The 25,022-nt window shown below is 43.3% G+C and overlaps 1 protein-coding gene across 1 annotated transcript in view; it reads left to right on the top strand.

Annotated features, from left to right (window-relative positions):
• Positions 1–25,022, top strand: part of POU6F2 (POU class 6 homeobox 2) — a 487,233-nt gene that overhangs the window by 418,348 nt on the left and 43,863 nt on the right. The window contains exon 6 of the mRNA XM_053218650.1: positions 14,765–14,905. Coding sequence (XP_053074625.1) covers positions 14,765–14,905 — 141 coding nt within the window. The remainder of the gene's footprint in view (positions 1–14,764; positions 14,906–25,022) is intronic.

Genomic DNA, 25,022 nt, shown 5'->3' on the forward strand with positions numbered 1-25,022 from the left:
CCATCATTTTATTCCATCACCATAGAATTTTACTGTTTGAAGGAACCTTGGAGATCACATCATTCAGGGTTCCCAGGCTTCAGTATGCCTCAGCTTCCTCTGAAGAGCTGTTAACACCCAGATTGCCATTCCTACCTCAGAGGTTCTGAGTCAGCAGGTGGGGGGATGAGGCCAAGAATTTGCATTTTTAGCAGTTCCCAGGTGGTGCTGACATTGCCAGTCCTAGGAGCCCTTGCTAGGAACCGCTGTGCTAGAAAGCCCTTTCTTCCAGCCTACCCCAGAGAATCTGAAAATTCCTGGAGCTGGCCTGAGACCCAAACCCGGCAGAGCTGTCAGGGAAGGGAGGAAATGGTGATTTCTTCAGGCCTGGGGGCAGCTGAAGGGATGATGGGTTGGTCAACCTCAGTGTTCATCAGGGGTTTTCATCAGGCAAGGCTAACTCCACAACACACGTCCCCAAAACTGCTGTGGCTTAACTGCCCATCGGAGACCGTTTTTGAGAACCACCGATCTAGCTCAACCTTCTCATTTTATGGGCAAGCAGATCGAGCTTGGACAGAGCAAGGAAGCACGCACAACCAGTCAGCTGCTGACTCAGGAGTGCCCGGGGACCCTGACTAACAGCGATTTCACATTCCCCTCTCCATCACTGGTTACCTAGTTCCTGCCTGTAAACGCAGGGCCAGACATTTCTCAATAGTTCCCACTATTGGCAAGAAATTTTTACACATATTTTTCTCCTTGCTGATTGGGTAGATTGATTTCTTCAGTGACTTTCTGCCCTCTTCTCCCTACATGCGGAAAACTCTGACACAGCTTTGCCTTTGCTCTCGGTGAGATTAAGCTTTATGTTTTTTAACCCATGTTCGGTTTTATTAATGGAAACTTCCCGAACGATCTATACAACAACTTTTTATATTTTCTTGGCTTACGGCTCCTACAGGTAGTGGTTCTTACTGTGGGCTTAATGTTTTTAGAACAACGTATAACCAATATATTTTGCGAGCGCAGAAGGATTTTATTTACCTCTGAGCATTCGGGCAGTGTTTTCTGCTTTCTCTTTCGTGTACTTATCTTCCTCTTTCTACAGAATCGTATTTCCTCTAATAATTTGGACCATTTGTTTTCCTAATGCCAAAGTTCTCTTGCGCACGGCGCCTGCAGCGAGGCTGATGTGGGTGTGGCCGCTGCTCTCGTGATGTGCGCATGTGCCATCTGCCAAAAACCTCTACTCTACAAAGAAGGGACCCTCGTAGGGTTTAGCCTAGGGCTGCAAAAGGGCGCCCACTTAAAGATGGGTGTGACGTGACCAAAACCAGCATTTTCTTCATCTCCTAGTTTAAATTGGTAAATCTGACCCTTATTGTGAATTCAAGAAAGTAGATATTCTAAGATTCAATTGCAGACCAATAAATGGGTTGATTTATGCTGGTCCTTGGGGAAAAGTAATGCATGACCCAACTGTAGTATTGTTTTGTGGGAAGAAAAGCTCATCTTCTGACTAGCTTCTTGTACAATAGCTGTTCAGTGAATATATTTTATGGGGCAAGCAAGCCATTATGCATAATAATAAAATTCAGTAACAGTTTAAACAGGCGCTTCATTTGCCAGTGGGTGGATAAAACCAAGATATTATGTGTCATATTTGTTACAAGCACATTTTAATAACCAATGTGGTTATTGGAAGGAAAGGAAGAAGAAACATATGATTTGTTCCTTATAAGTGATAAGTTTAACTTGATTTGGAGTTGATGAAAATTTTCTTGAGTTTCATTAGCAAAATCAGTATCTATCTATACAAAATATACATATTTGGGAGTAAAATAGCTCCAAAGTAAATACAGACTCTCATCTTCTCTGGGCCGAATGTCAGAGACCTGAAATCTTATCGATTAATGCAACCCGTATAATTAATTTATAAAATCACAGCTCAATCTTCACACAGGGACCCAGTCATGGATACCAAGGTGGATACATGGATACAATTGATCACTTATGATCCATCTTTGTAATTTTTTGTAACAGAGAACCTTCTGTATTTTATCAAAATTCAACTGTTAATTTTTGGTCGGTCAGCAGTTGAGATTTCCCTTTATATAAAATATATGAAAGAATTTTATGATTCAATGACTATCAATTAGTGTTGTTTCCTGTGCTGCAAAGCCATTTAGGCTACTTCCACGATATGGATGTGAATATTCAGGCACTTTTGTAGCGACAGCTTGCAGGGAAGTCACCGTATGAACACACGCGTGCCCCGCACACACGTGCTCTCTAATGTAGACTTTCCTACCTTCTTTCTCTGCTTCAGAACCCAACCCAGAACTTTCCTAACCCCATTTCCTGCCCTAACTGTGCTGTGGCCATTCAGAAGACACCAGGAACTCTAAGATGTTTCCATAACTTTGTACTTCTCTTCTCCAGTTGCCCTTCTTGTCCTATCTGCTTAATTGATCTGCCATTTATTCAGGATTGAGCTCCTATCAGTTATTTCCTGCAGCTTCCCTGATGCCTCTCTGTCCCCACTGAACTAGCCAGTTGCCCAATATTCCCCCCAGCTTGCTGAGCACACACCTATCCTGGCTCGTACCCATTGGTTCTCTCTCTCTTTTTTTTAAATTGAGGTATAATTGACATATAACATCATACTGTTTCAGGTGTATAATATAACGATTTGATATTCATAGGTATTACAAAATCAGTCTAGTTAACATCCATCGCTACGCATAGTTACAAAATTGTTTTTCTCTTGTGATGGGGACTTTAAGATTTGCTCTCAGCAATTCTCAACTGTGCAACGCCGTGTTATTAACTATAGTTGCCATGCCATTATATTCCATGGCTTACTTATCTCATAACTGGAAGTTTGTACCTTTTGATCCCTTTCACCCATTTGGCCCACACCACCCTTTGCTTCTGGCAACCACCAATCTATTCTCTGTATCTATGAGCTGGGCAGGGGGGTGGGGGGGGGTGGGGGGTTGTGGTTATTTTTGTTGTTCCACACATAAGTGAGATCATACAGTACTAGTCTTTGTATGACTTATTTCACATAGCATAATGCAACTTGAGGTCCATCTGTGTTGTTGCAAATGGTAAGATTGCATTATTTTTTATGGCTAAATAATATTATATATATCATTATGTGTAAATAACATAGAGTGATATTAATATATATTAATGTTTTAATATCAATAATATTATATAAGAAATATATATTTATTTGTTACATAATATTATTATATATTATACATATAATAATATATATAAAATCACAAGGGACACTTAGATTGTTTCCATATCTTGGCTATTATAAATAATGACTGCAGTGAACATGGGGGTGCAGATATCTTTACAAGTTAATGAGTGTTTTTGTATTCTTTGGATAAATACCCAGAAGTGGGATTGCTGGATCATATAGTAATTCTATTTTTAACTTTTTGAGGAGCCTCCGTACTGTTTTCCACAGTGGCTAAACCAGTTTGCATTCCCACCAACAGTGCAGGAGGGTTCCCTTTTCACCACATCCTTGTCAACATTTGCTACTTCTTGTCTTTTTGAAGATAGCCATCCTAACAGGTGCGAGCCATATCTCATTTTGGTTTTGATTTGCACCATTGGCTCTTGATTTGTCTATGTCTCTGCCTCCCCCATACCTTAAAAGCTCTTTGGGGGAAAGACCATATCACTGTACCTGACGTATAGTTGATGCTCCATGTTTGCTGAGTCAGTGAACGTGAACTAGACTGTGTTCTGTGTGCAAAGTTACCCCGAGCCACACCCCTTCTCCAGTACAGGGCAGTCCCCTGCCCCTGTCCTTGCTCCGGCAGGCTCTAGTCTGACCCACTCTCAGCCAGTTCCACTCAGTCTCCCAAGTGACCATTGTGAACGTCAGATCTGATCATCTCTCTCCACTCTTGCCTATAGAATGAAGGACAAACCCCTGAAAGTGACAGTCATCCCTCCATAATCCCATGCTTTACCTCATCTCTGCCACTTCTTTCTCCACTTCATGTTTCCAGAATATCCACATGCCAATTTAGTGGCTCCACATCTACCAAACGCCACCTCTTGCCTCCATGCAGCTATCCTGCTATTGCCAGCGATTGAAGAGTTTTCTCCCCTTCCCACCTTTTTCCCAGTCAACTCCTCATCAGCCTTTAAAATTCAGTTCCCAAGTGGTCTGGTTGCCTGAGGCCTACTGAGGGCTCCTCACCTGAGTTCAGAACACCCCTTTATTATAGGACCACAGGTACAAGAGGTCAAAATCAATAGCTATGGATTAGACCGGAAGCCCCTTGAGAAAAGAGGGCTTGTGTCTGTATCCCGGGGTCTGACTTACAACCTGTACCATAGTCGCTGGGAAACATTTCATGAACAAAATTGTCCGAAGGCTCCCATGCTTCGTCTTCCTTTGAGCTGGGGACTACTGTAAGTAAATTAGGCACAGGTGGGGAAGGAGTGAGCTGTAGGTCCCCACAGCTACAAACCAGAATATTACCAACTATTGTACTGTGACAGCAACTTATTCTTTTAAAAAAAAAAAAAAGTATAGCCTTGTTTCATCACAGGAGTGCTCCCGACCACTTGTTTAAACTGGATGATAGAATAAAAAATACAGAAAGAGTAATTTTGAAATATCAACAAATTCACCTGACTAATGTGCCATGACAATAGGCAATTGGTAAGAGCAGCACTATTGTATGTAAGTAAGAAAATAGCATGAAACTCAATAAAGAGATAGATTTTCAGGTTATTAAATGGAGGACTAGACAGAAAAGGAAATGAGATGTGTAAGCTTATGGTAACACAGTATTGGGCTGCATATAACTTGGATAAAATCTGATTTAGAGTTGGTATGTTTCCATAATGCCGACCTCTCTACTTCAAAATCGAATGCATTGGGTTGAGTTAAAGGCTAGCATTCCCCCCCTGCCCCCCCCCCTTCAACTCTGGGCTTGACTATTTTATCAGTAAATTTAAAAATGAAGAAGAAATGCATCCCTTCAAAGAACTTCCTAGTAGTTTGCCACAAAATCACAGTATGCTGCCCACCCTTGTTTATTTCCTTCCTCTCCTCAAATGTTCCTGCTCCCTCCTTACAGATCTGTTGATCACCCTGCATTACCTGGACCCGGACCCCTTGCAAGATCTACCTTTTTCTCCAGAGTACTTCTAGAATACTCTCTAGGGCATGCATGTCTGCTCTCAGAGTCCCCTCTGTCCACCTGCAGTGATGTCCAGAGTTTGTGAAGCCATCTGAGTAGACCCTCACTTCTGCCTCTACATCCAGGGCCTCCAGGAGCCATAAGTCATCTAACTGCCCAAGTGGACAGACAACTCCTGAAATCCCAGCACAGTGAGGCTGCACAAAAGAGAGTGTATCCCTCCTTAAGTGATCCACACCGTCACCTGGCCTCAAAGCAGCAGTATTTATGCCCAGGGACAGATAGGTTCATCCTCATCTGGGGAAACAGCCCCTTCTGTTCCCACCCATGCTGCTGTCTACATGGGCTTTGCTCTGTCTAGTTCACGAGGCTGGGCTGGGGATGTAGACTCGCAACAACCCTTCCATGTCCACCACCACAGCCCAATAACAAAAATAGAAAAGCTTCGTTCCCTGCCTCCTTATCCTGAAGCACCCAGGTAACATGAAACCTAAAGATTAAGTCCTCCCCCCGGCCCTACCCACACTCATTTCCAGGCATGCAATTTTCAGGGACATCTGGGGCTTGGGGTCCACGATGTCCAGGGAATCGCTGGGCCTTCATCTTTAGATGCTGCCATTAATGAGTTTTATATCCTGGAGTATCCCAGGATTCCTTGCAGGAATCTGCCTGAGCTGCTGCGAGGAGGCCTAAAAGTGCTGACTCACAGGATGAAGTCACACATTAGGGATTATTCAAGACTCTCAGGATGGGGTCATCATGTCCTCTGAGGCTCTGGCCAGTCAGTTCTGCGTAGTGTGAAAGACTGTAAAGTGTGGTGCTGTATTGAAGAAGAAGAAAGAAGAAGGAGAAGAAGAAGAAGAAGAAGAAGAAGAAGAAGAAGAAGAAGAAGAAGAAGGAGGATGAAGAGGACGAGGAGGAGGAGAAGGAGAAGAAGAGTTTAGACAAATTTGCCTGCCAAATTTTTACCCTTTTCTGTAAATATTAAAGGGCCAAACTCCCACCAAGGTCCTGGTCAGGCCTAGATATCCTCGACTCACCCCTTCCTATGTTCATTCAATAAATGTTGATTGAGGGCCCATTGGGTGCCCGGCACTGTTGAAGGATTCAAAGCTAGAGCAGTGAACTAAAATCCATATTCGAGAGAGGAGGATAGTGGGAATGAACAAATGAAAATATCAGGCCCTATTAGTGCTGTGAGGGAAGTTTTAAAAAACTTGATTGTGGGAAATTGCAAGTGTACACAAAAGTAAAGCAAGTAGTAGAACAAACCACACGTCTACCCCCAGCTTCCAGATGCTCAACCCGACACCGCCTTCTCCACCCCATCGCTCTCCCCACCTCACCATGGATTATGTAGAAACATCCCCGACGTCCTATCGTCTCCTTATACAGGTCATGGAGTGAATCTCTGAAAGAAAGGCAGATAGGGTGGTCAAGGCAGGTGTCTCTAAGGGGTGACGTGGGAGAAGAGGTGTGTGAGTGGGAAAGAGATCCAGATGTAGAGCTAGCAAATGTGAGCATGCTGACATCATTGAGGATCTGTGAAAGGACCAGCGTTACTGCCCTGGGGGGAGTGAGGGCCAGAGAGAACCCAATCCTACAACAGCATGACCAGAAGTTCCTAGAAGGAATAAAAATTCCTACAACAAAACATATATAATGCTTACTGTGTGCCAGGAATTCCTCCAGTGTTTTATATATGGCAACTTGTGTGATTTTTCACAACCCTGTGAAGTCATGGCCACTATTAATATTCCCATTTTACTGGGGCACCTGGGTGGCTGAGTCAGTTGAGCGTCCAACTCTTGGTTTCCGCTCAGGTCCTGATCTCACAGTTCATGAGTTCGAGCCCCACATCAGGCTCTGTGCTGATAGCATGGAGCCTGCTTGGGATTCTCTCAATCTCTCTCTCTCTCTCTCTCTCTCTCTCTCTCTCTCTCAGCCCTGTTCATGCTGTATCTCAAAATGAATAAATGAACTAAATAAAAAATTCCCATTTTACTAAAACTGAAGAAACCTGAACACAGAAAGTGTCTCCGTCCAGTCAGGCTGTACTAATGAAATACTGGGTGGCTTACAAACAACAGAAATTTATTTCTCACAGTTCTGATGGCTGGCAAATCCAAGGGTGAGGCACCAGCATAGTCAGGTTCTGGCCAGAGCCTCTTCCTGGTTCACCTCGCCTTCTCACTGTGTCCTCACATGGTGGAAGGGGCTAGGGATGTCTATAAGATCTGTTTTATAAGGCATTAATCTCATTCATGAGGGCTCCCCCCCTTGTGATGTAAGCTCATCCCAAAGGCCCCTCCTTCTAATACCATCATCTTTGGGGGTTAAGATTTCAGCATATGAAGGGAGGGGGCACAAACTGTACAGACTACAGTTACTCAGGCAATCTGGTTCCAGAATTCAACCTCTTAATCCCTTCAGGTAGAATGGCTCATCCATTGTCAGTCACATCTCTGTGCAACTCTGAGCAAGCGTAGGTGAAAAGACTCAGAGCTGCTCATCCCAGGTCTCTTTGGACCCACGATGTCTCTCACCACCGCCCACCCCAGACTGCCACCCTCTCCAGGTCTGGATACTGCTCTTTACACAGCTCATCTCTTCCTGCTTCCCTTCCCTCCCTAACAATGTCTTTTTCCCTGTTTGACCCTAAGCCCCATGAGGGTAGGGAACATGTCATGTCAGTTTCCCCTCATACTGTTCCCACCACATGGTGGGCACTGAATCAATGTTTGCGGGAGGAAGACATTAATGAGTGAAAGGAAGTGATGTTGCACTGTAGCGGGTAATGATAATGTTCCACCTGGGTCCCCTGGAATCCCATTTCCATGAGTTGCCTTTACCCTTTTGGGGGGTTTTCAGCAACCAGCGCCTGCAGCTTTTCTCCCATCCTTCAGCCTCCAGTATGAGCTTTACCCCAAGAGCAAAGAACCAACAGTGCCAGGGATTAGATTTCCAACCCATCCTTGACCCCAGGGGCTGTCGACTAGGACTGTCAAGTACCCAGTGAGAACATTCAACTTCCTTGCCTTGAGCTGGGACAGCTCTGAAGCCTGACTCACACTCTATAGCCCCCCTGGGACGAGAATCCTTCCCTTCCCCATCCTGTTTCTGGGAAACCCAACTTCAAACATTAGGTCATTTAAAAAACTCCTCTGTTAACAAATATGCCTGGAGATTAGGGGGTTATTAAGAAGATACTATACTTGCAGTTTTGTCATAAAATAAAACTTATTCTAAAACTATCCTGGAATCAATGTGATTTTACACTGATGAACCAAAGATAGTTTAGGATGTTGTAGTGCCTGGGTCATTGCTGCAAACCTCAGGCACTTCAGCCGGAGACTTCCGGTGGGCAGAAAGTTGGATGGTCGGCAACTGGTCTATTGCCATCTCTGCAGGGAAATGGGCAGAAAATGAGTGGCAAAGCATGGCTCGATATTAAAACTCACAAAACTTATCTCGAACTGTTATGAGAGTTTTGTAACATAATAATCATGAGACCCATGGGGATAGCCTTGTAGGATAAAACCCACATCAAATAGGTTTTTGAGATAAATATGGCCACCTTCCAACATTTGTCTACTGGTATTTCCTTGACCTTTTAAGAGAAGACTTGAGGGTAAAAAATGGAAGCACCAATTTGGCCAAAAGGGTCCCAAGGGTCCAAGAGACGCATTTTTCACATCTACAGCTTAAGAAAAGTCAAGGACCTAATGCATGTAAATGAACTCGGAAAGCCACATTTGCCCTCCTGTTTCTAGGCAGCCGCTGCAAGTCACTTGGACCTTAAATGGGAGTGAACAGTGACAAATGCATTTATGAACATCCTCATTTAAAACAAATGGCGCCCTGGTTTCAGGGTTCTAAATTGAGAAGTTAGTAGCAAAAAGAGCTGCTCCAAAATCCATACTCTATGAAATCCACATAGCTCATGAGGAGAATGATAAAACTATAGATCATGGCCAATTATGCTTCAAGGAAAGGTTTTAAGCCTGCTGCATTCATAACTCCCTCTTGGAATAAAGGCATAAACATAGAACATAATGCCATAGCTAAGCTGCCTCATGCTGCTATATTTTTGTAAATAAGATTCATAAGATTAGAATACTGTAAGAGCACCTGGGTGACTCAGTCAGTTGAGGGTCCAACTCTTGATTTTGGCTCAGGTCATGATCCCAGGGTCATGGGATCAAGCTCCGTGTCAGGCTCTGAGATGAGTGTGGAACCTACTTGGGATTCTCTCTCTCTCTCTCTCTCTCTCTCTCTCTCTCTCTCTTTCTCTCTCTCTCTCTTTCTCTCTCTCTTCCTCTGCCCCCTTCCCTGCTCATGTTCTCTCTCAAATAAATTTTTTTTAATATTTAAAAAGTTGAATGCCACGATCAGCAAACTTTTCATGAATAGTGTCATGATTACTAATGCTCAGATTCAAGAAACCTGAATTCTTTACCAGGATGGAGGTTGTGAGTCTTTCAGAGAGAGAGAAGATAAAGTAAAGACATCCCTACACCAAGTAGTGACGTAATTTATGCTGACATCTTTCTTTTTGGAGAGAGAGAGAAAGAGAGAGCTGCAAGCTTGACCTGAACTGAAATCATGACCTGAGCAGAAATCAAGAGTTGGACACTCGGCCAACTGAGCCCCTGTGGTAACATTTTTATGATGTCATATGTATGACATCATCAAAGAGTACTCCTGGAAGAGACTCTAATTGAAATTTTTCTTCTCATTGCCACCTCGTGTTTTCAGATAAAAAAGATGTATACAAAGCAGTGGAGATCTGGGAATATGGATTTTTTTTCTCATTATGAAATGAGCACTAATATCCATATTGATGTATGGATGTAGATATAAGCCATTGCAAATCCTTCACTGCCTTCACTCTCAAATCAGCAACTGTGGGATAGAGTCACTCACAATATTTTGACATGAAGCAGGAATTAAACACCAAAATGGGCGTCCTTGTGGAAACCTAACAAATGTTGTAAACTAAGAATGAGTCTGATATGCTAGAAAGAAGGTCTCCTCTCGCTGGTCTGCCATGACCAACCCTGGCCTCACAGGCCAAACGCTGCTTTCTTCATAAATTTCTCTATAAATAATCGAGTATGAGGAAGCCCAAGACAAGCAGGTAAAGTCAAGTTTTCCATTCTTCTTTTTGATGTCCTCCAGCCTGAAATCTTTTTAAGTGGCCTATTTGTCTTTTAAGTCATGAAACCTCCTCTAATAATCACGTTAGTTAGCTAGGAGCTTCCTTCAAGCTACTCTGTAAGAATGAGCAAAATAAAATCAGAAAATACAGTTAAAATATAAATATGGAGAACACAGTTGCCTGTGTCCACATTATTTCCAAAGGGAAAAGATATTTATAAAGGTGAGCTCTAATTCTGATAAACTGATGAGTTCAAAATCTTCATGCACAATATGAACAGTGAGAATGATAGCTGACGTTTATTGAGAACATAATATATGCCAACTGTTATTCTACAACTTTTGTATGTAGTAGCTCATTTCTTCTTCATTGTGACTCTGTGGATGGTGCCTTCTTTACACCCATTTTACCCATGACACGATGAGACGTGGTTTACTTAGTCACAACCCAAGACAGTCTGGTTTCAAACCCGGTGCCCTCCCCTGCGTGCATGGATGGGCAGGGCTCTGAACCCTTCCTTGCTGGTACAAAACTATTTTTAATAATTATTCTCTGTTATCTTATTCTCTAAAACGGGGGAGACCAGGGGCCATCTTAATAAATTAGTGTTTCTTCGGGCACCTGGGTGGCTCAGTCGGTTGGGCGTCCAACTTCGGCTCAGGTCATGATCTCACAGTTCGTGAGTTCGAGCCTCGCTTCGCACTCTGTGCTGGCAGCTCAGAGCCTGGAGCCTGCGTCAGATTCTGTGTCTCCCTCCCTCTCTGTTCCTCCCCTGCTCATGCTCTCTCTCTCTCTCCTTCAAAAATAAATAAAAACATTTTTAAAAATTAAAAAAAAAAATTAGTGTTTCTTCTCTTAGTAGGTTTTTTTTAGACTATCTATGAATTATACAACCATAGCTTGATGGATTCAAGTCCCAGAATCCATTTGGTAAAACAGCCAAGGATCTGCAAATCCTTGCTTTCGGAGCTTCCACATTTATAAACAAGCCTGCACTAGAATTCAGCATGACTTTCGAGTCAGTCTGTGGAAAATGCAAGTATGTAATACAATCAGACTTCATTTGGGCCATCCCTCTGCTGCTTAGGCACATTGGCAATGAAAGATCTGAACGCATAAACTTGGCAGCAACTTCAAAATATCCAGTTGGTCCTAGAATGTCAACGTGCTCATTATGTACATTTGTTGTGCCTGGGCTCCCCGCTGTCCAAATCTACCCTGAGTCTCCAATCAAGAAGAAGTGGTGATAGGAACACTGCTAATATGACATGACTGGGGACAATACAGAGTGACATGACCCAAGGTGATGAAGGGAACACTTATGGCTTCCCTCCCATTCCCTCCCCCTCCCTGCCACATATGTTGATGCATATTACATCCCTGCCTTGGCAGTCACAGGCAGAAAGGCCCAAAGATATTTATGAAGCTGTATCCATCAACAACTCCAATGGTCCACCTGAAATGCTGTCAACTTGCACACTGACTAGTACCCGCTGTCTGCACGCGCCACAACCCCTCGCCTTCAGTTCTAGCTCTATGTCCCGGGGCCAGCAAGGCATCTCCCCAGAGCCCCCCAGGCCTTTCCCAAAGACCTAGGGATGCAGGGCAAGAAATAAGAGAGTCATCAAGTCGGCATTTGCTCCATTAAGAGGGAAGGCAGCAAAGGGAGGAAACTAGGACCAGGATATAGAGGAGATAAACATTAAAAATCACCAAAATCTGTACATCTGTGGTTGCCGAAGCAACCTTCCAGAGAAGCACAAGGATACCCATTCCTGGCCCTGTAACACAAAGGCTGAGAGCCTGCCCTTAAGTAGCCACTTTGTTTCTCATTCAGAACCATAGCTGATCCTTGATATAACGCCTGAATTTACAGCAAAGGTCCTTTATGTAGGACCATAGCCGAACAATACACTCACGTCCTAAATGGAAGGAATTCTCCAGTATCATATCCAGAGAGGACTTCCATAATTTCCTATTTGAATTTTTGATTGACCGAGATGTTAGGGAAATGTCTTACAATTTCTAAAAATATTTTCTCGGGGCGCCTGGGTGGCTCCGTCGGTTAAGCATCTGACTTCAGCTCAGGTCATGATCTTGCGGTCCATGAGTTTGAGCCCCGCGCCGGGCTCTGGGCTAATGGCTCAGAGCCTGGAGCCTGCTTCCGATTCTGTGTCTCCCTCTCTCTCTGCCCCTCCCCCGTTCATGCTCTGTCTCTCTGTCTCAAAAATAAATAAACGTTAAAAAAAATTTAAAAATATTTTCTCTTCGTTAAATACAAAGCATGGTCTATCTTCTTCAGAAAGCATTCTGCATGTCCCGATCTAAATTTTGCACCTGAAATTCAGGGACAAAATGGCCTCTTCAACACTAAAATCAAACTGCACGTGACTTAATTTTTCTTTGAGCTTAAGAAACTTATTTTGAGATCTGTCTGAACTTGGGGAATTTCATTATAATTTTAACTTTTATTGCATAAAAGAAGGGTAAACATAGCAGCTGGCACATGAACTGAGAATGTTGTACTAATAGGCTGTCTGTCCTTGCAGTTTGGGGAAGGTATTCCTAAAGAATCGTCTCACTTTGGGAGTGAAAACAGGTACACAGTACAAACTGTTTCCCTGAAGGTGGCTAAGCCAAAAGCAGGGAGAGTTTTCACTTAACTATTTGCCACGATTTGCCCTATCTACACTATAAAAGCAGAAAACCAAGAACAAGGCCAACCCGAATTTTAAATCCCATGGTGGTAATCTGGGATAAGACAGGGTTTCTTTTAGACTGATGAATGAGAATTTTTTTTCTCCTTAAAATGAAAATCATTCTTGTCTTTTAGGAGAGAGATAAAGGCAAAAGACACATAAAGTAATGAGCTTAAAATGGATTTTCACTTCTTAAAAAAAAATCTGCTTCAGGTCAATGGGATTTCTGTAGAACCAGTTATGTGAAATTCGATTATAGATTAATAAAGAAACCAAAGAGATAAGGATATCACATTAATGGAAAAAGAATTATTAAATTCCTGTCCTTTTTTGATGTTTCCTCTGACAATTAGTATTCCCGTCCTCATCAGGTGATACAAAACTCTAGGCAAATGTCCAAAGGAATTAAGCAGTAAAATATGTTTTGAGGGAAAGAAAGAAGGAAGGAGGAAAAGAAAGAAAGAAGAGAGACTGAATTGAGAAAGTAAAGAAGAAAAGTAGAAAAAGAGTTTCTGGGACCTGCATTAAGTATGGCATTAATTTTTTTCCCACCAAGTCTTAGTCTTGGCAGGCTTCCACTCAAATGCAGGAATTTCATGGATGTGGGAACGGGTGATGGAAAATGCATTATTATACACAACAATCGTTGTACTTGAGAGGAACTATATGGGGAAAAAATAACACCCTAGAATAAATACAAATGAAATTCATGTATCAAAACCAATACTGTGAAAATAGTTTAAATGTTTCTTGAATTTATATCTAGTCATTAACCTAAATGCAGATTTTAGTTCAGGCTACACTTTTGCCTCATGGTCAGAAGGCCTGAAAACCTGTGGCGTGGAAAATTGGCAGGATAAAGAATATTGAATTGGTCTCCATGGAAAAACAGGTTTTGGCAGCTATCACCTCCTCCTTGAGTGGGTTCCCCCCCAACCCAAGTCAAATTCTCCTCCCTCTTTCCTTGTCCCAGGAAAAAGACCAAGGGAAGACCATATATTAGCTAAGACAGCAAGCAGATAGATATCAACATGGCCATTCACCAAAGGACCTTCCTCATTGGCCTTGAACCCCATAGTCAGGGTGAGCCCCCCCCCCCGCCCCGCCAAAAGTCTCAACCCTAAGCTCACCCTCTGAGAGCACAGAGGCTGGAGGTTTCTATTTCTACTGACTTTGGTTTCCTTCTTCCTTGAAGAAAGGGAGTGAGGCATCCATCTTACCCAATGACCCTAAAAGAAACTGCAATTCACAAACAAAAATGATAAATTTATTTGCAGAAATCCTTCACATCTGTTCCTCCCCTCCAATCCTGCTCCAAACCTACTTTAATCCACAACCAGTCTGCTTACCTCAAGGAAGGGAGACATTTCCCCAGGGTTTTATTTAGGCTAGGGGACAAAATCCAGGGACTTCTTCAAAGTCACTCGTCCACCTGGCAAGACTCTCACGGCCCGCTGCAACCCCAAGGGCCACCTCACTCTCTCCTGGGGCTAGTCCTGAACCCAGTCTCCACTCTTTTCTTTCCAGTCTCCTTTCCAGCCACCCGCCCCCCCACCCCCTACCCCACCACCCCAAGAGCCCACAGCTTCAGAGCGAATGTTCACCAGGCTCCCTCCGGTGGGTTCCGGGCCCTTTGCATGAGCCAGTTGAGTGAGAACTTCTTCCCCCACATGAATGTTGTATCCTTGTGCTGTGCCTCTCTTGGTGGTTCACCCTGATCTTTTCTCTCTTTGCAGCTGGTTAATAATCCACTAACAAGTCAGGCTGCAGCGGCTGCAGCCGCCATGGGCTCCATAGCAAGCTCACAGGCCTTTGGCAATGCCCTCTCCAGCCTTCAGGGGGTCACGGGTCAACTAGTTACTAATGCACAAGGACAGGTGAGTGGGAGATGGGAACAAGAGTGAATCTTTATGGCAGATGGAACTCGGAAAGGAAATGAATTTCTTTTGCATGACAGTGATATGTAACCGCATCTATTCGAGGCAAATAAATAATGTTTACTAGCAATGTCAAGAATAGGAGAAGGGTTGGGAGGTGTTTCTATATTTTAGGAACAAGATTTTTTTTCCCCCTTCCCCTAGAATGTCTTACGTTTTTATTTTGTTTTTATTTCTGTACAACGGTTCTTGTTCTGACCTTAACTGAAGGAAATACTTTTCGTGATGGGGCAGTCTTTAAAAAAAAAAGTAAATTTTAAAAACAAAATTTCAGTTCTGCTTATGTATTTATTCTTTTTAAACTGGGACGGTGGGGGAAACTGGTAAGTTTCCTTCTCTAATTGCTCTAAGATTTCTAAACTAGTCCTAAGCAAGCCAATTTCTGACTAATATGGGGACCTGATGGAAAGAACCGGGCAGTCCTGTAAGAGAAACAAAGGAAAGGGGGGGGAGAAGCCTCTTGCTGATTCTCCTGGAAGCTCCTGGGAGTTTCTTGTATGCCTGCAGGCTTACTTCAGTCTGCCGGGGCATCGAACCTTCCTCATGTCATGGGCAGCGTGACGGTTCCCTTACACCACTCGTGTGCCCGCGTCGTGGTCCCCAGGACACTGACGAAGCTTCAGATGAGGGCAGCTCCCCCTTTAAGACCCCAGTAAACCTGAAAGCTCCATGAAGAGCAAACTGGAGTTAAAGCTGAGGGTATCAGAAGTACCCTCCGTTCAAAGGCTTGGCACAGACCCTCGGTGGTTAGGGCACCTTCACCTCAACTGTGGCCGTTGCTGAGGGTGGAGGAGCAGGTAGAAGACGCTAGCATCATCTCCAGGATTTTTCCTCCCAGAGTTATTTTACGGATCCCTGCTTGGCCTGCTCTGTGGAGAACAGGAATTGCAGTGTCTTGAACCCTGTTTTTATTTTACATAAAGAGTAAACAGAGATGCATTATAAGCTAAACCGTCTCAATCTACGTCCCGGGGAAAAAAAGCTGACCTTGTTATATTTCCTGGGCGGGTGCAGGATTGTCCCGTCAGAACCCCGAGGGCTGAACGATGGAGCTTGTCAAAGAGCAGCCCCAGGTAATGAATCATCTTATCACAGGTGCACACCACACATATTAAAGGAGGGTTGTATGAACACGGTGCCCTCCACAGTCACCTTTCAATGTCGGCTTTAACCCTTGTTCCAATCCCTTTTCATCAAAGGATCATTTTATGCAGCCTGCTCTAAATGGAGGCTCTCAAAAGCCTATTAAGATTTCTGAACAGACAGGGTTTGGGTGTGGAGGAAAAGTTGGTTATAATATCTATAACTCACACTCAGATCAGGTCAGTCCTGGAAGCTGCTTCTTAGAGTTATGCCCCAAATGGAACACCCCAATTCATTCCTGCCAGGCACCTAGCCCTTGAGATGTAAATTTTAAGAGGTCCAGATGGAAAGCATATCCACCGATGTGCATTTCCCCCTGATTTTTCTGTCCCGGTGTCCAAGTAAAATGTGCCACTGTGCCCCACCGCTTGAGAATTTGTGATGGAGAAAATGCTTTATTGCTTAGAAGGAGTTATTAGAAGTGTATTCTTCCGGTGATTTAATGGCTGATCATTTTGCCAGTTACAAATTCATCCCCTTCCTAGGGGCTAGAGTTACAGCCTTTGCTCTGTTTGGCCTTTGCTGACTTCCATCCCAGGGGGGTAGCTCTCCCGGCCTGCAAGTTCCCACAGGAAAATGAGCTTTCAATTAAAACCTTGGTTCATACTCTGCATATGTAGAAGAAGGCCCGATTTTATTTTAAAATTCTTCTGTTTTAGACACTGTGCTGATAGGTGATTTGATATGGTCCACAAATCTCCTAAAGTGGGAAAGGGAAAAAAAAAAGACCTACATTCACAGAGGAGTCAATATTGCCTGCTCGTGATGTCTTGTCTGAGAGTTTTAGAAACATGCCCAATGGTACCATGTGCCAGAGACGACCAAGCTACTCCCATTTCCAAAGTAGATGAATTGGCCATGTTCCCGTAGTGCTGTGGGTTTTGTTTTTTTTTTTTAATCTTTGTAATATAAACACAATCATCTTCCCAGAAAAAAAAGCATATGCCCTGCACTTCTTGATACAAAGATACTCATGTGAGCCTTATGAGGTGGCGAGATGGCACCAGAAAAGGAGGACAAAAATTATTTGGGGTGTGTGTGTGTGTGTGCACGCACGCTCCTTTTGCTTGTATTAATGTGGTACAAAAAAATAAGATCATGTTGGAATCAGGTTAATACAATTAGCCTTGCTCAAAAAGCCATGTAAACTAGAATTACTTTATCCAGCCCATTTTCAATCCCTTAAAAATCTCCACAGACCTTTCCCAGAAAAGGTACAAAGAGAAAACTCTTAATATATTTATAGATTCTTTCATTTGAGTTCTTGACATCAACTATTTTTTACATTGGAAAGTTTGCCCAGAAGAAATAACATTAAACTCTAAACCTATGTTTGAAAAGCATGTTTTATGCCACTGATACTTTGGGGAGGTTGGGCTGTCGAGGTGGCACAAAATACCCTGATTCTTGCTCTCCGCTGCTAAGAATCTCTTGGCTACCTGGAAGCCAAGAGAGGATTAGCCAGGAAAGAGCCCTCACTGAATTCGGATCTGCCTGAGATACGGTTTAAGCTCCCCTTTCTTCTCATTTTGGACCTGGGAGAAATCAATGACTTAACTTCCCTAAACTAGAGCCTCATCCTCAAAGCTCTAAGGTAGCCCCTGTGAGGAGGCCTGTGCCAGTGGCGATTCTAGATTCCAGGTCTTCCCACTCAGCGGGGTGGGCATCCTCCCCACACAGGGAGACATGTCCCAATCCCAAAAAGAAGAAAGCCCACTCCCTGGGACTTGCAGCTTGGTTTCCTTGTCTTGAAATCTGATTGTTTCTATTTACTAGATTTCAGTGCATTTAAAGGGAAGGGAAATCTCCATCTATTTATGGTCTTTTATTTCCTGTTCTTTCATTTATTTATCTTAATTTTTTAAGTTTATTTATTTTGAGAGAGAGAGCATGCAAACAAGGGAGGGGCAGAGAGAGAGAGAGAATGGGAGAGAGAGAATCCCAAGCAGGCTCCACACTGTCAGCGCAGAGCCCAACTCAGGGCTCAAACTCACGAATTGTGAGATCATGGCTTGAGCTGAAATCAAGAGTCAGACACTTAACTGACTGAGCCACCCACCCCGGTGCCCCTGCTTTTTTAAAAAACAGTAGTTATCAGTTCATTCTCTTACCTTTCTGACTCTGCCATTCATTTGCAGTTAATACAGAAGTCAGACATTATTCCAAAGAGTGATTAATTCTAACAGAAATTCTGCATTGTAAAGTCACAAAACACATATCTTACCCAGGAATGTTATAGTATTTTAAAATTATATCATACCCAACTTCATCCTGAAGGAGCAAGTTCCCTATTGGTGATTGGCGATCATGAAATTTATCATGACTATCACAGTGCTGAGAATAACATTCTAGGGCTGTTTGCTTACCAAATCAGGAACTCATGTGAGTGTGGAAGCCAGACAATGAGATGAGCACCAACTATAGACTTGTTTGAACCCCAAGTCAGCCAGTAACTAACAAGCTCTGTGACCTTCAGTAAATTACTTGAGCTCTCTGAACTTCAGTTTCACCATAAAATAAGGATAGATATAAAATCTGAGTCCCTAGATTATGAAGATTAGATGAGGTAAGGTGTGTAAAAAGCCTACCATGGTCCATGAGTATACAGTTAAAGACTCATACTAATAAGTGGCTACAATAATTATCATCATCATCATCATCATCGTGGTTTAGAGTCTTGTCTAGCATTTTCTGGAAACCTATCTTTGGTTTGGGTATATATAGCAAGAAGTAGTACAGCATACAGTCAAGAAGAATGGGTTCTAGAACCAAACAGCCATTCATCGGCTGTTGGACCTCGGGCAATTGACTTACCCTCTCTCGTGCCTCAGTTTCCTTGTCTGAAAAATGGGGATCAAAATGGAAGCAGCTTCTAGGATTAAAGAGCTTAGCACGTAGTCAGGCACATAGTCGTCATTCAATAATGCTAACACTCAGTGTATGCTATCTGTGATTATTAGTCTAGATGCGATGTGGTTGCAGTTCACACTGAGTGTGCTCACTGTGTGTGTGAGGAGTTTGAGAATGTGAGAATCTCAGCAGAGTAAAACATCAAGTTATTTTAGGGAAATCTTATCCTTACCCTGGATAGTTCAGTAGGGGGCGTGTGTGTGTGTGTGTGTGTGTGTGTGTGTTCTTAACACTCATTCAGTGGGTATGTTCAGGATTTGGCAAGTAGATTTCCCATCGATTTGTTCAGCTCTAGAATTGGCTTCCCTTGTGCCCCTGGCAATATCTCCTTATTGGCATTATTGCAGAAAAGTAAAAGCAAATGAAATTTCATTTTATCCTGGGGCTAAGAAAAAGCATTTTACATTTTAACTGAAGCTCAGAATGTTTCCTGATGAAATTAGTTCTGGACCGCTGTGAGATTTTCTTAAGTGGCACCAAGTCAAGCCAAAGTCCCTCCCTCCCTTCCTTAAAGAGCCAGTCAAGTAAAACAAACAAACAAACAACATTACTTTTCCTAATGTGTAGAAAGAAGAAAAAATTAAAAGCAGTTGCCCATTCAATTCAGTACCCAAAAATACACATAGCATTATTATGAATAAATAATGGCTGAGCAGAGCACTTTGGCCAGACGGAAGGATTTGCAGTAGGTAGGAGCTGCCTCCTAAGAGGAACACAGGCCAAAATGGAAGAAAAGCAGTCTACTGACACAATAGTAGCCTATGCATTGTAGCTTAAAAAGGACACCCTTGAATGTGCAAAACCACGGAGGGTGAGTTGCTTGTATTCAGCAGCCCTGGGCTGGAGGAGGGCAGGTGGTGAGGCAGGAATGTCACCAAGTACTGTGTTTGTGCACATCGACATTCTAATATCCTGACCTTCAAATATGTGAAAAATATTGTCTTAGAATTGAAGAAACGTGATGCGCACTTATGTTGGGGCATTCCTCTGAATTCGAATAATCAAAAGCTAAAGAACATCTCTCGAAGACGGTAGAGCAGCTAAGACCATGGGCTTGGGAAGAAACAGGTCTGATTGGAACACATTTCTAGCTATGTGGTCTTGGGGGTCTTGGGTAAGTTATGGAACTTTACCGAGCCTCTGTTTTCCTCATCAGTGAAATGGGAGTGATAAGATGTGTCACATACATTGTTGTGGGGTTAAACATGACAGTAGCAGGAAATGTGTTCAGCACAGTGCCTGATATGTCTTAAGTATTTAATAAATTACATGAATGTATCAATAAATTAATGCTATAGCTTTTTAGAATGAAAAGCTGGCAATGGAGCCTGAACTGTGGGTTGCTAAAGGAATTCAACACTTAATTTAAATAGAAAGATGAGAATCTTTTAGAGAGAATCACTACACGTTGAACGGAAATGAAGCTATAATAAATGCAAATCTCAGCCAAAGAACTGAGATATAATGAATTTATTCAGTAAGTGTCCATTGAACCTCTCTGTGGGTTTTATTAGATCTGTGCAGGCGAACAAATAAAACCATAGCTGCCCACGTTTGTAAAACTAATTTCAAACCCTGTGCCAAGGAGATAAAGTGTGCAACTTTGACAATGTGACCAGAGCAAATGAAGTACATTAGACACATCCAGCTAAAGCCATTTGATCAGGAATTTAGGGAGTTTTGCACATACTCTTTTATTCTATTTTTTATAATGAACCACATTAAATGTATAAAAAAGCGAAAAAATAACTTTTTACCAAAAAAAATTTCAAAAGGATCGTTGCTCAACCACATTAACGTAAGATTAACATAAATGTTAAGATATTAACATTTTTCCGCATAAGCTGCAGCCCTCTTGCTTATTTTTAAAAGAAATAAAGGGATAAAGCTGAGACCTTGGCACTCTCTCCCTCCCCCCCTTCCCAAGGTGATACTATGATAGCATTGGTAATTCCTTTAATGCAAGTTTTGCATCTTTACTAAAAAATTATATCTTTTTTAAAAGGTACAAAATCATATGTACAGAATACCATTTTTAATACAAACAGTACAGTATATTGCTTAGACATTTTACATAACTAAGAATCAAACATGGTTTGTTGAAAATACAGGGTAGGTGTCTGCATATTCTTCCCCAAATATAAACAGAACAATCTATTTAGGTAATGGTTTTGGCCATGTTCTTAAACCCAAACTCAAAACAGTCTGACAAAGGATTTTATTTTCTCCTTTGCAAATATCATTATACAAAGTCTTAAAAAGTGTAAAAATTCAATCACATGCACTGGAATACACTTCAAATAAGCTTCTTTTTTTTTTTTTTGTCGCATTTTTTAACACTTTTTAAGTCAGCTCTTTCTAGAGACTCGGAAAGAAATGTTCATGGGGTTAGTAATATTATAAGAATTTTACCCTGGCTTCATCTCAGTAATAAAGATGAAACAGTAGCAACAATAAACAACCTCGATCTTTCTACTAACATATCAAATTTCCCCTTTGAGCCCAATTGAGAGCTTTATCTCCTCATTTCGGAAGAGGCCATTGCATTAAAGCAGCGTCTCCCTAAGTGTGCGCCTTGGAAATGAACGAGCCCTTGGAGACGGCGCACAAACCAGGGTTCCCCGGGCTGGACGCCGGGTGGCGCCGCGCCCCTGGCGCCGCCGCTGATGTGTTCGGATGGGGCCGGGCAATTCTGTTGTGACGCGCCGCGGACCCCCTTTAACTTTCCTGATCTGCTTTCCCCAGACTTCCTGTCCGCAACACTTAGTAGAGTTGACGTCGGCAAAGCGCACTTCGGGAAATGCTGCGGGAAGTCACTTCCTATCCGCGCTTTGGATCCTGTGATAATGATTTAAATCGGAAAGGAGCCCCCTCCTGGGATTTGCGCGCTGAGGTCCGGAGGGCGCACACACACCTGGGAGCGCGTTTGCGGGGAGCAGGTGGACCGCGCGGCTCTGCCCCCGGGGCTGTGCTGGCAGCGCTAGGCCAGTCCCCCGGCCCCCGCTGGGACGCTCTCCCCCGAGCGACAGGTCAGGGCTGGAGTGGAGGGTGCCGGCTGGTGGGGGGGTGACCCGAGGCCTGGCCCTCGGGTCCTGGGTCCTCGCCCTTCTGAGGAGTGGGGCTCCCTGGACGGTAAACGGCGCTAATGAGCCCTGATGGCCCAGGGCTCCGCAGTGATTTCGCGGGAGGTGAATTTGATGGGAAGCCTCGCTTCTGGCGCGGCTCGGCTGCTGACACGTAGGACGTAACCGGGTCTCAGAGCCGGTCAACGCCAGCAGAAGCGTGCTCTGTCCCTCATCATGACAGCCAAATGTTCAGCCCAGACCTTCGCTGCCCTACCAGAGGTCGCTCCTCCCCCCGCCCCGCGCTCTCCTTCTTGCCCCCATTTTTAAAATGAAAGGGTTAATCCCCGTTAATGCCATCAACCCAAAGAGCTGGCCAACTTGAAGAACTAAAAATAAAGCACCCTCTGAACTCTTTCTCCCTACTCACCACGCCTCAGGGCAACCTGTCCTGTGCAATTAAAGGGGTGGCCAAAAATACACGATTAAAAAAAATAAAATCTCAGTTTAGGAGATTTTCCCTGCAGAATGAGTCAGGAGAGAACCAAGCTCTCTCTTATCTAAAGCAGAATTTTGGATTGTGGTGCTGTTGCTTCCTTCCCCCCCCACCCCCGCCTCTAACCCCTACATTTAAAAAAAAAAAAATCTTCATCTATGAGTATTTCGTTTTCCTGGGAATACGGAAATGTGTCCTTGTGTAGGCTCCTCAGTAGAGACTGGGCACATCCTTTGTGGCTAAATAGGAAAGAGGCCAGTTAACTAATGCAGCAACCTAATTAACAGCTGTAATTCTAAACAGGTAACAGTTACCAACCACATGCCATGCACAGAGGGCGCCCTCGGAGCCCGTCTGACTTCTCACATCTTGGTTTCACTAGCATGGTGAAACAAAATACTACCACCTAATGCTCATGTAGCTTGTTTCAGTGTGCGAAGTTCTAGACCCATGTGAGTTCTTAGAAGAGCCCCAGGTTTAGCTGAACATTCCTTCAGGCTAAGTGGTTTCTAGAAAAAGAATCATGGAATCGATGACGTCTCCCAGGCACTGAGCCTTCACCATGGGGCTGGTATCATCTGTGATCCTGCCAGAGCACTTGACCGTAGGTTGATTACCCTAGCTGTGCACAGGAGCACACGTTTGGGGTGATGCCGCTAGGAACTGGGCAGAACTGACATCCGAGCCCGGAGTCCACACCCATCCTCCCACACCACCCTCACTTGCTTGCGTTTAAAGACCTAGGTTCATTTCCTGGATGTTCTCTTAGATAGGTCACAAATTCCCGAAACGTCATCACTCCATCTCCAAATGAGAACTGTAATTCTTGCCCTATCAACCTCAAAGATCTCTCTTGAAGGTATATAAACACATACACTTGAAAACTATTAAAAGCTATACACCTTGCCAAAATATGTTATTTTAATCAATATTCTCACCGTTACTATTTTTGCTGATCAAAGGAACTGGAGAACTAGGTTCAGGGAAGTCTCTGATAGAGCAATGAGACAATCTTGATAAAAAAAAAAAAAAAAAGACCTCAGGTCTCCACTTTATCTTGCTAGGGAAAAATCAACCTCAAGGCATCAAGGTCTGGGGGACTAGAGGCCACCTGCCTTCCAGCGTGGCATTCTAGCCATGAGGGAAGAGTGGATTCTCACCAAAGTGAGCTTTTCTGAGCCAAACAGGAAAATCTGTCTCAGTGACTCTTCAGTTGGGTTTTTTTTGTAGTATCACACAGCAAAATGATTTTGGAATTGAGGAAGTTCCCAAAGTGACAAGGCCCTATACATTTCTATATCCTTCCCTTTGGAAGCTATCCTTCTAAAGAAGTAAGCCCTTCCAAAGAAAAAGAGAACTATCTAATATTGTATTATGGGTCTAAGAAACCACTGATGTTATGTTATACCATCAATTTAAGAACAGCTTTTTCTGAATGGAAGAAAATACTACCACTTTTTTTTATGTTTATTTTTTGAGAGAGAGAGAGAGAGGGAAGGAGGGAGAGAGAGTGTGCATGCATGAGATGGGAGGGACAGAGAGAGAGGGAGATGCAGGATCCAATGCAGGCTCCCCACTGTCAGTGCTGAGCCTGCCAGATGCAGAGCCCAAACCCCAACCATGAGATCTTGAGCTGAATTCAGGAGTCAGACGCTTAACTGACTGAGCCACCCAGGCACCCCCAAAATACTACCACCTTAAACAGATATATCAGTTGTTAGGGCAACCTAATTTCACAAATGTTAAAAATAGGAAAAAGATGTGGGAGTCCTATAATTGAGGAAATATGTTATTTATTTGATAAATAACCTTAACCAAATCCAGTGTCAAAAAGACTGTACTGTGGGCTGTACAGTAACAAGTCAAGGATGGAAGTGAAAGCTATTTATGTCTCAGTTTTCCCAACTAGAGAATGAAAATTAGACTTGATTTGGGGCTGAGGATAAGGAAAGAGGCAGTACTGAATTTTGACCCAGCTTCCCTAGAGCAACACTAACTTTTTTAGCGAACAATTTTTATGGTTAAGCAGAACATTTTTAGAGAGGGACAACCTTGCATTCACATGTGAGATGCATTCAACCTCTAAATAAATGTCCACTGGACCGTTTAATACACCATATGCCCAAAGATGCACCCCAACTTTCTTGTTGACATTATGCATTCTTCTTTTTTTTTTTTAATTTTTTTAGTCTTTATTTTTGAGAGAGAGAGAGAGAGACAGAGCATGAGCAGGGGAGGAACAGAGAGAGAGGGAGACACAGAATCCAAAGCAGGCTCCAGACTCTGAGCTGTCATGTCAACACAGACCCCAACGTGGGGCTCAAACTCATGAGCCATGAGATCATGACCTGAGCCAAAGTCGGATGCCTAACCAACTGAAGCACCCAGATGCCTCATCATGATGCATTCGTCTTAGATACGTGGGCAACATTCCTCAATCATACAC

The sequence above is a fragment of the Acinonyx jubatus genome, chromosome A2, assembly GCF_027475565.1.
Source record: "Acinonyx jubatus isolate Ajub_Pintada_27869175 chromosome A2, VMU_Ajub_asm_v1.0, whole genome shotgun sequence".
Lineage (NCBI taxonomy): Eukaryota > Metazoa > Chordata > Mammalia > Carnivora > Felidae > Acinonyx > Acinonyx jubatus.